Genomic DNA, 14173 nt, shown 5'->3' on the forward strand with positions numbered 1-14173 from the left:
ATTTTTTGGGTCCTTGACATGAAATATTGAGCACCACTGATACAGAAACATGGGGGTTTTAACCCATTTTGGGTGGGAACACCTTTTGGTGTTAGCATTATGTTATGCTTTAGCTATTGAAAAATAGCAGATCTACAAGCTCAAGCTCATAGCGCTACGAGCTTGTAGGTCTGCTATTTTTGAAATATCGAAGGACGACTGACACAGAAACATGGCTTTTTCAGAAAACTGTCAGGATGTGTCTATACCGTTCTTCAAATCTCCGCAGTAACGACACATTCAAAAAGGCTTAGAGGCCCCGCCTCAATATCTGCCCCTTCTCTGCCTATAACCTTTTGACCTGTGACCTGTGACCCCCCCCCCCCCCCCCCCCCCCAGGGACCCCGGTGAACCGCATCCCCATCATGGCCAAGCAGGTGCTGGACCTGTACATGCTGTACCAGCTGGTGACGGAGAAGGGAGGCCTGGTGGAGGTCATCAACAAGAAGCTGTGGAGGGAGATCACCAAGGGCCTGAACCTGCCCACCTCCATCACCAGCGCCGCCTTCACGCTCCGCACACAGTCAGTACCACACACACACACACACACACACACACACACACACACACACACACACAGAGATCACCAAGGGCCTGAACCTGCCCACCTCCATCACTAGCGCCGCCTTCACGCTCCGCACACAGTCAGTACCACACACACACACACACACACACACACACACACACACACACACACACACACACACACACACACACACACACACACACACACACACACACACACACAATTACATGTAGGAAAAACACTTAGGACACATCATCAAAAGACAGTGAATCGGAAGACAGTGAAAGGGTGAATTCAAGGAAAGGGGACCAAGCCTTTACACATTTCTGGCGAGATTTGAACCTGTTGTATCTGAGCTTCTCCAATGGTATAAAGGACACACACACACACACATTTAACATCTTTATTTGCATTTATTATTTATTTGCAACACAAACAATAGTGGATGCGCAAACTTGAGAAAACTCTACAACAAGTGCTTCAGGATCCAGATCACGGGTACAGAAAGCATCGCCTTCTCCATATAATGGCGACCCGTACGAGTGTAAACTCACTCCCGTCTCTCTCTCTCTCTCCCTCCTCACAGATACATGAAGTACCTCTACCCGTACGAGTGTAAACTCACTCCCATCTCTCTCTCTCTCTCCCTCCTCACAGATACATGAAGTACCTCTACCCGTACGAGTGTAAACTCACTCCCGTCTCTCTCTCTCTCTCCCTCCTCACAGATACATGAAGTACCTCTACCCGTACGAGTGTAAACTCACTCCCATCTCTCTCTCTCTCTCCCTCCTCACAGATACATGAAGTACCTCTACCCGTACGAGTGTAAACTCACTCCCGTCTCTCTCTCTCTCTCTCCCTCCTCACAGATACATGAAGTACCTCTACCCGTACGAGTGTAAACTCACTCCCATCTCTCTCTCTCTCTCCCTCCTCACAGATACATGAAGTACCTCTACCCGTACGAGTGTAAACTCACTCCCGTCTCTCTCTCTCTCTCCCTCCTCACAGATACATGAAGTACCTCTACCCGTACGAGTGTAAACTCACTCCCGTCTCTCTCTCTCTCTCCCCTCCTCACAGATACATGAAGTACCTCTACCCGTACGAGTGTAAACTCACTCCCGTCTCTCTCTCTCTCTCTCCCTCCTCACAGATACATGAAGTACCTCTACCCGTACGAGTGTGACAAGCGGGCGCTCAGCAACCCCAACGAGCTGCAGGCGGCCATCGACAGCAACCGGCGCGAGGGCCGGCGGCAGAGCTTCGGCAGCTCCCTGTTCACCTACTCGCCCAACGGCACGCCCACCATGCTCTCCTCGCCCAAGCTGCCCCATGCCCACCACGGGGGCATGCCCACCGCGCTGCACGGCCACGGGGGCATGCCGGGGGCAGGGGGGCACACCAACGGAGCCTCGTTGCTCACCGGCCCCGGGGTCCACAAAATCAAAAAAGGTGAATTGTTGGTGGTTGGTGCACAGTGTTGTTTTCATCGACTAAAACTAAGACGAAAAATGTTTGTAGACTACCTTTTTCCACTGACGAAAACGAATGGAAACTAAATGAAAACTAAGCTATTATGACTGAAACTAAGACTAAATATACTGACAATTTCGTAGACAAATAAAAACTAGACTAAAATGTTAGGAAGGGACTAGTGGACAAGAGATCCAGTATAAGTCATTTTACACTTGGTTGCAGCCGCTCACAACGCGTCGCAACGCGACGCGTTGTGAGCTTGTAGATCGGCTATTTTCAGCAAGTGTAAAAACAGTCCTTACGACGGCATCAATGCCCACCAAAATACATTTTAGTCGACTAAATCAACTGTAGATTTAGTCGACTAAAATCTTATGACATTTAGTCGACTAAAACTAGACTAACACCAAGACATTCCAGGTGACTAAAATGTGACTAAAACTAAATGAAGTTTCAGTCCAAAGACTATTATGACTAAAACTAAAATAGAAATTTGCTGCCAAAAACAAGACTGTTGGTGTAAGTGGTGCTGCTTTTTGAGTGGTTCGACCACTCCTACACCCAGCAATGTCCGTGTACACCTAACTATGTGGCAGTGGCAGTGGTCATGAATGGAATGGAAGTTGTTCTATTTCGTCCCTGCTGACCGCCAGAGGCGGTGCTTTAAGCACTGAATACGTCCCTTCGCGCATGCGCAGTCGAGTATTTTATACCAACAATGTCGGTTGACCCCGTGATGACCCGGAGTCGTCTATAACTTCCGGCAGTCATCCGGGGCTCAGTCCCTAATTTCTTCTCGCTTTGCGCAAGTTGTACACAGTACAGAGTTCTACAGCAGAATTAAACTGCATGATAACAGAACTATTGCTTTACTACTACTAAGTCGCCGGTAGTCCCGCGACCATTATTGGTCGGAGTTGTGACGCGTGCGTTCGCCCTCCAGGGACTGCGACTTAATACTACTACTATTGTATCGTTTCGAGTGGAGCTGGGCTTCACATCGTCTTCTTTCCCCGTGGGAACAAGGTAAGCAGACAACCCCTGTTCGCACAGGCTGCGTGCGCGCTGCTTCCCTGCAACACACACGGTTGCGTGCTACAAACGGCGACCTGAGCGTCCCGTTCAGCACCCGTCAAAGTTGAACGGATAGCTCGTTCTCTTTGACAGCTTACGCTGTCTTGTTTTTCCCACGAAGGCTGCGCCGCAGTGCTGTAGAGTCTGACGGCAAGCGTTAGCGCTACCCGCTCTCAGCACGTGAGTCGACGCTATTATTCTTTGTTTACTATACTTATACTTTACTACTTATACTTATACTACTTATACTTATACTACTTATAAGTGTACTTATTTACTGCTATTTACTCTGCCTCTCTGAATGAGTCTTTGCTGGCACTGGCCAGCTATATAGCACCGCGAGGTTACGTAAGTAACCCCAGCTTTATGAATTGGCTTGACTGATTTAGTCGTCACTTGTTCTCATAGTGTACTTTAATTTCGGCACAGAGCCATTGCCACTTTATAGGTTGTTTTTCTTAAATTATATATATATAACTATATCATTATATATTTATATCATATATACTGGTTTCTGCTAGAGCACCCCTTACCTGGCATAGGCGGCGTGCGCGCCCCCTTCCTCCAGCTAAGCGGCCTTTAGCAGCTACAGTAGCCTCTACTGGCACAGGCAGCGTCCGCGCTCCCTCCCTCCAGCTTACGGCTCCACCCCTAGCGACCACTAGCGTCCGCGCTCTGGGCTACATCTGCGGGTTACCGATGGACGAACCCCGCCACCACCTGTGCACCTCCTGCCAGGCTCCTCTGCGGCCAGAGGATGGGCATGACCTCTGCCCTGGGTGCCTTGGCCCCCAACATTTGAGGGAGGCACTCGGCGACAACCCATGCATGAACTGCACCATCATGCCCCGGGAGGTGAGGACAGCCAGGTTGGCACAGGTGGAGAAGGTTGAGGGTGAGCTTCCCCCATTGGGCATGCTAACTCAACGCCAGACCAGGGCTTCCAAGCGGCGATCCACCGCACCTACTACCTCGACCCCCGCTTCCAGGAGAAGGGCGGGGCCTGACCACAGCCTGTCATCCAAGGTCGACCAGCTGTCTGCCGACCTGGCCCTAATGAGGGCCATGTTCATGGCCCGCCAGCCCGAGATCCAGCCGGAGGGAGTGGAACCACCTACTCCTCCGATGCCACACCTGATCCCTGAGAATCAGGACCCTGACACACTGTCCCTGGCGGCCTCAGCCACCCACTTCCATGATGATGATGGTGAGGTGGATGGGGCAGAGGGGGCTTCCGAGGTCTCGGAGCAGGACTCATATACGTCAGCCCAGACCTGTCTGACGGAGACGGGGGGCGGCTCCATGAGGGCCGCCCTGTACATGGCTTTTGAACATCAAGGCCTGGCTGGACCGCAGCAGGCGGAGCCAGCCCCGTCAAGCCGATTCTTCAGGAACAAGCCAGCCCCCTCGAGCTTTGCCGTTCCTCATTCAGAGGATTTTCTGAAAGAGCTGCATACTTGCTGGAGAGACTCGAAGGCTTGCACTCGTCTCTCTGCCGATGGCCGTACTCTCGCGGCCATGGACAACCCGGAAGGAGTCGGCCTGCTTCGCATGCCGGCTGTGGAGCCCTGCATTGCTTCCTTAGTCGTCGACCCCGACGAGGCGCTACGGCAGGACACCAGGTGCCCCCGACCCCAGTGCAGGACCACCGACGACCTCCTCATAAGGGCTTATGATGCAGGAGCCCGTGCCGGGAGGATCTCTAACTCCCTGTCACACCTCATGCTGGCCCTCTCTGCATCTCTGCAGGCGGACAACACGAACGCAGGGCCCGCAGACGCCAACACTCTCTGTGACGCATCACTGGAGGCATTCGGCCTCATGTCACGAGAACTTGGACGGATGATGTCCACTCTTGTTCAGGCGCGGCGCCAAGTCTGGCTCTCACAGGCCAACCTGACTGAGAAAACCAGGGCAACCCTGCGCGGACTCCCAGTGGTGCCGGGTGCGATATTCGGCCCAGCTGCGCGGGAAGCGCTGGACCGCACAATCCGGGCCAGGGAGGACAAGGAGCAGCTGTCAAGCCTGAGGCGACAGCGCATGCCTCCCCCAGAGGGGCCTCCTAACAGGAGCAGAGGCCCCTCGGCCGCCACCCGAGCTCGCCAACCACAGGCCCCCACTTGGGGCCAGCGCACTTCCCAGCGTACTGAACAGAGGCGGGGCCAGAACCCTGGCCGGTCCTCTACTAGGCAGTTTCGAGCCCCGGACTCTGGCGGACCCCCCCCCAGAGCCCCTAGGGGCCGGGGGGGCAGACGCTGAGACCACGGGGCCGGCCGTCGGATACTTTACACCTCGGCAGCTCAGGTACTGGGCTGCTCATGCTTCGGACACGTGGGTGGTTGCCACCTTAACCCACGGGTACAAGCTCCAGTTCCGACGCCGGCCCCCCACAGCCGGCCGGGTCAGAATGACCACCATAGCCGACCCGGCAAAGGCCCTTGCCCTAGACCAGGAGCTGTCCACCCTCCTGGCCAAGGGCGCCATCGAAGCAGTAGACCCTCGGGAACACCCCAGGGGGTTCTACTCAACATACTTTCTGGTACCAAAGAAGACAGGCGGTTTTCGTCCTGTCTTAGACCTGAGTATTCTGAACAGATTCATGAAGGTAATCCCGTTCCACATGTTGACCTCAAGAGACGTCCTGCAATCCATCACCCACAGGGAATGGTTCACATCAGTGGACCTAAAGGACGCATACTTCCATGTCCCCATTGCTCAGCAACACCGCCAGTTCCTGCGGTTTGCTTATCGAGGCCGCCACTGGCAGTTCAGAGTTCTGCCGTTCGGACTCTCCCTCTCTCCGAGAGTATTTACAAGGTGTGTGGCAGCGGCGCTGGCGCCTCTCCAGTCGCAGGGCGTCAAGATCCTTCCATATCTGGACGACTGGCTGATCTGCGCGCCATCCCAGGCGCAGGTAGCCGAGGACACAGCACGCCTCCTGTCCCATGCAGCCCGGCTGGGGTTAAAGGTAAATGTGGAAAAGAGTTGCCTGATCCCATCCCGAACCACAATGTTTATTGGTCTGGCTTTACACACCATAACGATGAAAGCCTGTCCGTCCTCCCGCCGGGTGGACGACATCCTAAAGTTTCTTCCCATGTTCCGGAGAGGCAGTCGGCTGTCGCTGATCACATTCCTCCGCCTCTTGGGCAAACTGACGTCCGTGGCGGCCGTTGTCCCCCTGGGCTTGCTCCGACTGCGCCCCCTGCAGAGGTGGCTGAACAGTTTTCATTTGGATGCCGAGCGACACAGACACAGGAAGATAACGGTGTCACAACGGTGTCTACTCGCCCTAGGCCCATGGAGAGACAGGGCGTACCTGTCGAGTGGGGTCCCTATGGGGTCCATTCCCTCTCGCAGGGAGATCGTCACCACCGACGCTTGCCCTCTGGGCTGGGGTGCGGTGTGGCAGAGCAGGACAGCTCGCGACCAGTGGTCGGCGGAAGATCGCCTAGACCACATAAACGTGCTGGAGCTACGTGCGGTGCACCTGGCCCTACAACGCTTCCTGCCATATTTGAGAGGCAGGCACATCCTCATACGGTCAGACAACACCTCAACCGTATTTCACATCAACCACCAGGGCGGAACCAAGTCTGCACGACTGCTAGAGGTGTCCACAGACCTGCTGACGTGGGCGGCCCCCCGTCTCACCAGCCTACGGGCGGTGCACATACCAGGGGTGCAGAACCACCTTGCAGACTTCCTCTCCCGCCAGAAGCCCCCGTCAGGGGAATGGCGCCTCCATCCGGATGTGGTGCACACCATCTGGGCCCGCTTCGGGAGAGCACAGGTGGACCTTTTTGCCTCAGGGGAGTCAACCCACTGCCCTCGCTGGTTCTCCCTAGTGGAAGCAGTCAGTCCTCTGGGCCTGGACGCACTGGCGCACCCCTGGCCACAGGAGTTGCTCTATGCATTTCCACCACTTCCTCTGGTACGTACAGTTCTCCAGAGGGTCGTTCAGGAGGGTCACACCATCCTGCTGGTGGCCCCTTTTTGGCCAGGGAGGACATGGTTCCCCCTGCTCCACAGCCTCTGTCACGGAGCACCTTGGCGCCTCCCCGACAGGAAGGACCTACTGTCGCAGCTGGGAGGCCGGATCTGGCACCCATGCCCACAACGCCTCCAGCTGTGCGTCTGGCCGCTCAGGGGCCGGAACCACTGCTGAGCAGCCCGGTGAGACACACAATACTGAACGCCAGAGCGCCGTCCACCAGGCTACAGTACGACAACAGGTGGAAGCTGTTTTCCAGCTGGTGTAGGGATCTGGGCGAAGACCCAGTACACTGCCCTGTACCCAAAATCCTGGAGTTCCTGCAATCCCTACTAGGTAAGGGCCGATCCCCCTCTACCTTGAAGGTCTACGTGGCAGCTATATCCTGCCGCCATGTTGTAATCAATGACAGCACAGTAGGGAGCCACAACCTGGTGTCCCTCTTCCTGAGAGGGGCTCAGAGGTTGCACCCCCCGAGAGCTCCGAGAGCTCCGTCATGGGACCTTAACCGGGTACTGGACGCCCTGTGCGGGCCTACCTTCGAACCCTTGGCACAGGCAGAGCTGAAGTGGGTGTCATGCAAGACAGCCCTTCTCCTGGCCATTACATCGGCAAAGCGCGTCAGTGAACTGCACGCTCTGTCAGTCAGCGAATCATGTCTGAGGTGGAACGCAGACGGCTCGGGGGTCACGCTGTGGCCAAACATAGCATTCCTCCCGAAGGTGCTGTCGCAGGCTCACCTCAACCAGCCTATCAGGCTGGCTCGATTTAACCCCCCACCTGGGGAGCTGACAGACAAACTGGAGCTGTTGTGCCCAGTCCGGGCCCTGAGAGCCTACATTGAAGCTACTGCACGCATCAGGCGAGCAGAGCAGCTATTCCTTTGCCATAGTGGTGTGAACAAAGGCGGCGCTCTCTCCAAGCAGCGCCTGTCCCACTGGATTGTAGACGCAATCAGTCACGCCTATGAGTAACCTCCCCGTACCATCAGGGGTACGGTGCCACTCTACAAGGAGCATTTCCACATCATGGGCTGCCATGAGAGGGGTGCCCTTGGAGGACATTTGTGCCGCCGCCTCATGGGCTTCGGCAGGCACTTTCTCAAGGTACTACAGGGTGAATGTTGCCACTCCCCACCCATTGGACGTGGTCCTCTTCCCCGAATCCTCCGGTTCTACCCTTTGAGGTTTGTAATCAGGATTCCTCGTGACTTGGCTGGTATAAGTCATTCAGTGCTTAAAGCACCGCCTCTGGCGGTCAGCAGGGACGAAATAGAACGATAGTTACGTATGTAACTACGGTTCTATGAGTCCTGAATGACCGCCAGAGGCACTCTTGTCACTCAGAATCCTCGTGTTTTTCGCGAGAAGATTCTGTAGGGACTGAGCCCCGGATGACTGCCGGAAGTTATAGACGACTCCGGGTCATCACGGGGTCAACCGACATTGTTGGTATAAAATACTCGACTGCGCATGCGCGAAGGGACGTATTCAGTGCTTAAAGCACCGCCTCTGGCGGTCATTCAGGACTCATAGAACCGTAGTTACATACGTAACTATCGTTTTAACCTGTGGGCTCTTCTCCTCTTCCCTGTTTCCGTGTTAACTGAATCTTGTTGTTTTAACCTGTGGGCTCTTTCTTCTCTGTTTCCGTGCGCGCCGTTCCAACCAGAAGAGGAGGGCGGCCATCACATCCTGCCAATGGGAATGGGGCGCCTGCCGGTCGGTGCCATGGCGGGTCACTCTGTCGCTGCGGTACAGGCCGTGGCCGCGCAGGCAGCCATGGCTGCACAGGTAACCTTTCTTTTTCTTTAATTATTATTATTATTTTTTTATTCCAATTTATTCCAGGGAGCTATAGTCCCCCGGCTAAACCCTTTAGAGTATCATATTGATGCTTAATAGTAACTCTGAGAGTGTACACAACCATTTGGTTCCATTTGTTCTCACGCAATACAATGCATACAAAACTGGTGGGGGCCTTGACATTAACCCATTTTGGTGTTAGCATCATGCTATGCTTTAGCTATTGAAAAATAGCAGACCTACAAGCTCGTAGCGCGCCACCGAGTGGCGCGATACGAGCTTGTAGGTCTGCTATTTTTTAAGAAATCGAAGAACGACTGACATAGAAACGTAGCTTTTTCCGAAAACTGTCATTTTCAAAGAGACATTTTTAGAACCTTAGCTTATCTCAGGTCAAAATGGGTCAAAATGGGTCAAAGAAGCACTGATCTATATTATGTACTGAACATTAGTTATATTGTGTGCTGGCTGTAAATGTAATATTTATGGATCAGTGTTTGATGTTCTAAATGTCTCCGTGTTGTCTCATTTTCTCTCAACAAGGTCGTACAGTATGCGTCTATTCACAGAAATCAGACATATTTTCCTTCATACGGTTGAACGAAAGAGCCCGTAAAAATATTGATTTTGTTCTTATAGCGTTCATTAAATATATATTGGATCTGCTCTCATCCATCCCCGATGACTGTGAAGCCCGAGGCTGACACTGCAATATGGGATCCCCTTTTGGTGTTAGCATTATGCTATGCTTTAGCTATTGAAAAATAGCAGACCTACAAGCTCATATCGCGCCACCGAGTGGCGCGCTACGAGCTTGTAGGTCTGCTATTTTTGAAAAATCAAACGACTGACATAGAAACATAGCTTTTTCAGAAAACTCTCAGGATTTAGAAGACATTTTTAGAATCTGATCTCAGGTCAGAATGGGTTAACACCTTATAGTTGGTAACTTACAGCGCTGTTTCCCAAACAGTGAGTCAGGGAACCGACCCACAGGTTGCGGACACATTTTACAACATTTTCCCAAAAAAAAAGCTAAACTTTTTATGAATTAAAAACAAATTCAATTGTTTGTTTTTTTCTCATTCGTTTTACGAAGAAATCAAAGAAAAATCGAACAAATTCCATAAATTAGGGAAACAAAAATGTTTAAGAAGTAGTGAAAAAACATGCAGTAATCCTGGTCTCTAAAACTACCTCCCCCTGGCCAGCCGGGGCGCCTGATGGAGGGGAAAGGAACTGGTCGGAATAACGTGTCCCTTCCACGCGCTACGTCCGGCCGGGGAAATTCCCCCCTGTCAGGTGAAAAGAAGCAGCTTGGACTCCTCATGCATAGAAGGAGGCATGAGGTCAGTCCGCTGCCCCCCCAGGTTGGATTACATTAGATAATTGGCACTGGGTGAAAAGAAAAACTGGGTTACAAAATTGTGGGATAAAACTTTAAGTAAAAAAAAAAAGAAGTAGTGAAAATAGCCGATCTATACAAGCTCTACAACGCGCCACGAAGCGACGTGTCGTGAGCTTGTAGATCTGCTATTTTCTCTATTTTTGGGTCACGGGGCTAAAAGGTTATGCTTTAGCTATTGAAAAATAGCAGATCTACAAGCTCATAGCGCGCCACCGAGTGGCGCGCTACGAGCTTGTAGATCTGCTATTTTCTCTATTTTTGGATCACGGGGCTAAAAGGTTATGCTTTAGCTATTGAAAAATAGCAGATCTACAAGCTCATTACGAGCTTGTAGGTCTGCTATTTTTTGAAGAAATCGAAGAACGACTGACACATAGAAACATATAGCTTTTTCAAGAAAACTGTCAGGATGTAGAAGACATTTTTTTTAGAATCTGATCTCAGGTCAGAACGGGTGTGAACGGTGTGCTGACCTGGGTGCAGGTGGCAGCTCTGGAGCAGCTCCGGGACAAGCTGGAGTCCGGGGAACCGCCGGAGAAGAGGATGGCGCTGCCGGCGGAGGAGCACCAACGGTTACTGCAGAGAGCTCTACAGCACAACCTGCTGGCCATGAGCGCTCAGATGCCCATGAACATACGCATCAGCAACCAAGGTAGGACCGCTCAGATGCCCATGAACATACGCATCAGCAACCAAGGTAGGCCAAGGTGGGCGGGGGTTCCCGTGGAGCAGCAGAGAGCTTTGAACCCAGTGTTTGGGCCGGGGGTTTATCATGGTTGCTGCTGTCACATGTATACGGAGGCTTCAGAGAAATGACATATAGGTTTCTGTACCATCTTTGCCGGTGGCTTTGGCATGTGTAGGAGGGGATACTATACAGTAGGGCGGTCCACAGATGATTGGCTTAACGTACAACATTGTTTTCTCACTATAGGAGACAGCAGACAGGACTCTGCGCTCAACCTGACCACCAACGGCCTGAGCAGCATCAGCATGTCAGTGGAGCTGAATGGAGTGGTGTACACCGGTCAGTATAATATGTAACCTCCGCCTCCATCATCACCCGACACCGTCCACCTCACTCCCTCGCTTAATACTAATCTACACTTGACCTTGATTGCACTCGGGATTTATGTATATTTATTTATTCATTTGTTTGCGTGCTCAGACAGGCTTAGCCTCCGATAGGTCTCTGACAGGTCATTTGTGGCACAGCGCAGAGACGATTTAAAATCAATAACGGGTCATCAATAAAAATGTATCTGTAGCAGCAAACACACATATCATCACAGACCAGGGCAAACATTTAAGTTGCATGTCTACTGTTTACCAACAATTGTAAAGAAAACAAACACAAACTAACCCTAATAGCACATACTGTACGGTGCCCGTGTGTCCATGTCTGTGTCTCGTTTCATTCTAATGATGCATTTCTTCATTGGTTCATAAACGCTTTCATTTGGAGGACACCTCAGAGTGGGGTAAGGGTCCATTTGGAAGACCCTCCGTGAACCCTGAGAAGCCGCTCATTGTTGAGAAATAAAATGATTAGACCCTTACGCAATATCAGAGAGGTCTTTATCGCCCGCTTATTACACGGCTTCTTAATAAATAAATTAATAAATGGACCCAAAAGTAACAACAAAAGGTAATGAAAGCATTAATGAAAGCATTAATGCTTACCAAGTGGCACAAGCAGTCCGTTATTGAACTCACCAGTCATTATTCAAAAATAACACACCCTGCTGAATTCGGTGATTGACCAATCGGGAATCAAGCATTGGACCAAGCCGTGTGATAAATGGAAAAGCACCCGAACTAACTTGAATTGTGTCGTGTCATTTTGAACAGGTGTCCTTTTTGCTCAGGCGGCACGATCAGCCTCCTCAGGGGCCTCCGGGATGGGCAAGGGCCCCGGCCCTCGGAGCATGGGCTCCCAGCAGCAGCAGCAGCAGCCCCCTCACACACCTACCTCGTCCAACACAACCCACCCATCGTCTTAACAACTCCCACCCACCTTACACCCCTTTTTTATCACCACGCTAACTAAAGCCAAAAACCAACCTCATTTTCTACATGGTATATGCCAAAACACACACACACACACACACACACACACACACACACACACACACACACACACACACACACACTGTACAGACATACACAAAACTGAAAGACGTCAGACCACTTGAAGTACACTATCTCAGGTTTTTCTTCTCAGAAAACTCCCCTCTTTTTGTTCTTTAGCCAAAAGGAAAAATATGATATCGAATGGAGTCAGTATGTGAAAAATGAGATATATGCACAACCTGTGAATAATTTATTTCTACATAAATGTACAGAATATCCGAAGAACAAAATAATTTAATAATAACAAGGAAGGGTAATGCACTGTTTACACACACACACACACACACACACACACACACACACACACAGACAGCTACTGACTGACAGCCACGCTTCTCCTTCAGAGGACAGCTGTTTTGTTTTTATTATCAAAACTATCATTATTATCATTATTGTTATTCTCACTATTGTTGTTATTATCGTTATTGTAATCATTAACAATCCTCTCACTGCAAAAAATATATATGAATCTATATATTTAGGATTTATTTGGAAAAAAAACTAAACTTAAAAAAAAAAAAAAAGATCGAAAATTATGAATATCCTCTATTTTTAAGCTTTAAAGGAATATTATGTTATTTTTCTTCAGGGCATATATAACAAAACTACCGCTGTGACCTCAGGCATGTTTCCATAAAGACATTATTGTTGGTTTGCATGGTTCAGTTATTGAACCATACCGTACAGTGGTTCAGTAGTTACTGAACCATACCGTACAGTGGTTCAGTAGTCACTGAACCATACCGTACAGTGGTTCAGTAGTTACTGAACCATACCGTACAGTGGTTCAGTAGTTACTGAACCATACCGTACAGTGGTTCAGTAGTTACTGAACCATACCGTACAGTGGTTCAGTAGTCACTGAACCATACCGTACAGTGGTTCAGTAGTCACTGAACCATACCGTACAGTGGTTCAGTAGTCACTGAACCATACCGTACAGTGGTTCAGTAGTTACCGAACCATACCGTACAGTGGTTCAGTAGTCACTGAACCATACCGTACAGTGGTTCAGTAGTCACTGAACCATACCGTACAGTGGTTCAGTAGTTACTGAACCATACCGTACAGTGGTTCAGTAGTCACTGAACCATACCGTACAGTGGTTCAGTAGTTACTGAACCATACCGTACAGTGGTTCAGTAGTTACTGAACCATACCGTACAGTGGTTCAGTAGTTACTGAACCATACCGTACAGTGGTTCAGTAGTTACTGAACCATACCGTACAGTGGTTCAGTAGTTACTGAACCATACCGTACAGTGGTTCAGTAGTTACTGAACCATACCGTACAGTGGTTCAGTAGTTACTGAACCATACCGTACAGTGGTTCAGTAGTTACTGAACCATACCGTACAGTGGTTCAGTAGTTACCGAACCATACCGTACAGTGGTTCAGTAGTCACTGAACCATACCGTACAGTGGTTCAGTAGTCACTGAACCATACCGTACAGTGGTTCAGTAGTCACTGAACCATACCGTACAGTGGTTCAGTAGTTACTGAACCATACCGTACAGTGGTTCAGTAGTTACTGAACCATACCGTACAGTGGTTCAGTAGTTACTGAACCATACCGTACAGTGGTTCAGTAGTTACTGAACCACTGTACGGTATGGTTCAGTAGTCACTGAACCATACCGTACAGTGGTTCAGTAGTCACTGAACCATACCGTACAGTGGTTCAGTAGCAGCACTCGTTCTGAACCCAAA

At 50.6% G+C, this 14173-nt stretch overlaps 1 protein-coding gene across 1 annotated transcript; it reads left to right on the forward strand.

Moving 5' to 3' along the window:
• The first annotated feature begins 382 nt into the window (after positions 1-382).
• Positions 383-13130, forward strand: arid3a (AT-rich interactive domain 3A). The gene is made up of 6 exons (XM_083767442.1): positions 383-562; positions 1725-2023; positions 8787-8908; positions 10812-10980; positions 11263-11355; positions 12180-13130. Exons 1-6 carry the CDS (start codon positions 405-407, stop codon positions 12329-12331), a joined length of 993 nt encoding a protein of 330 aa, XP_083623568.1. The 5' UTR covers positions 383-404; the 3' UTR covers positions 12332-13130.
• The last annotated feature ends 1043 nt before the right edge of the window (positions 13131-14173 follow it).

This window comes from Protomyctophum parallelum, assembly GCF_964188405.1.
Source record: "Protomyctophum parallelum genome assembly, chromosome: 6".
Taxonomy (NCBI): domain Eukaryota; kingdom Metazoa; phylum Chordata; class Actinopteri; order Myctophiformes; family Myctophidae; genus Protomyctophum; species Protomyctophum parallelum.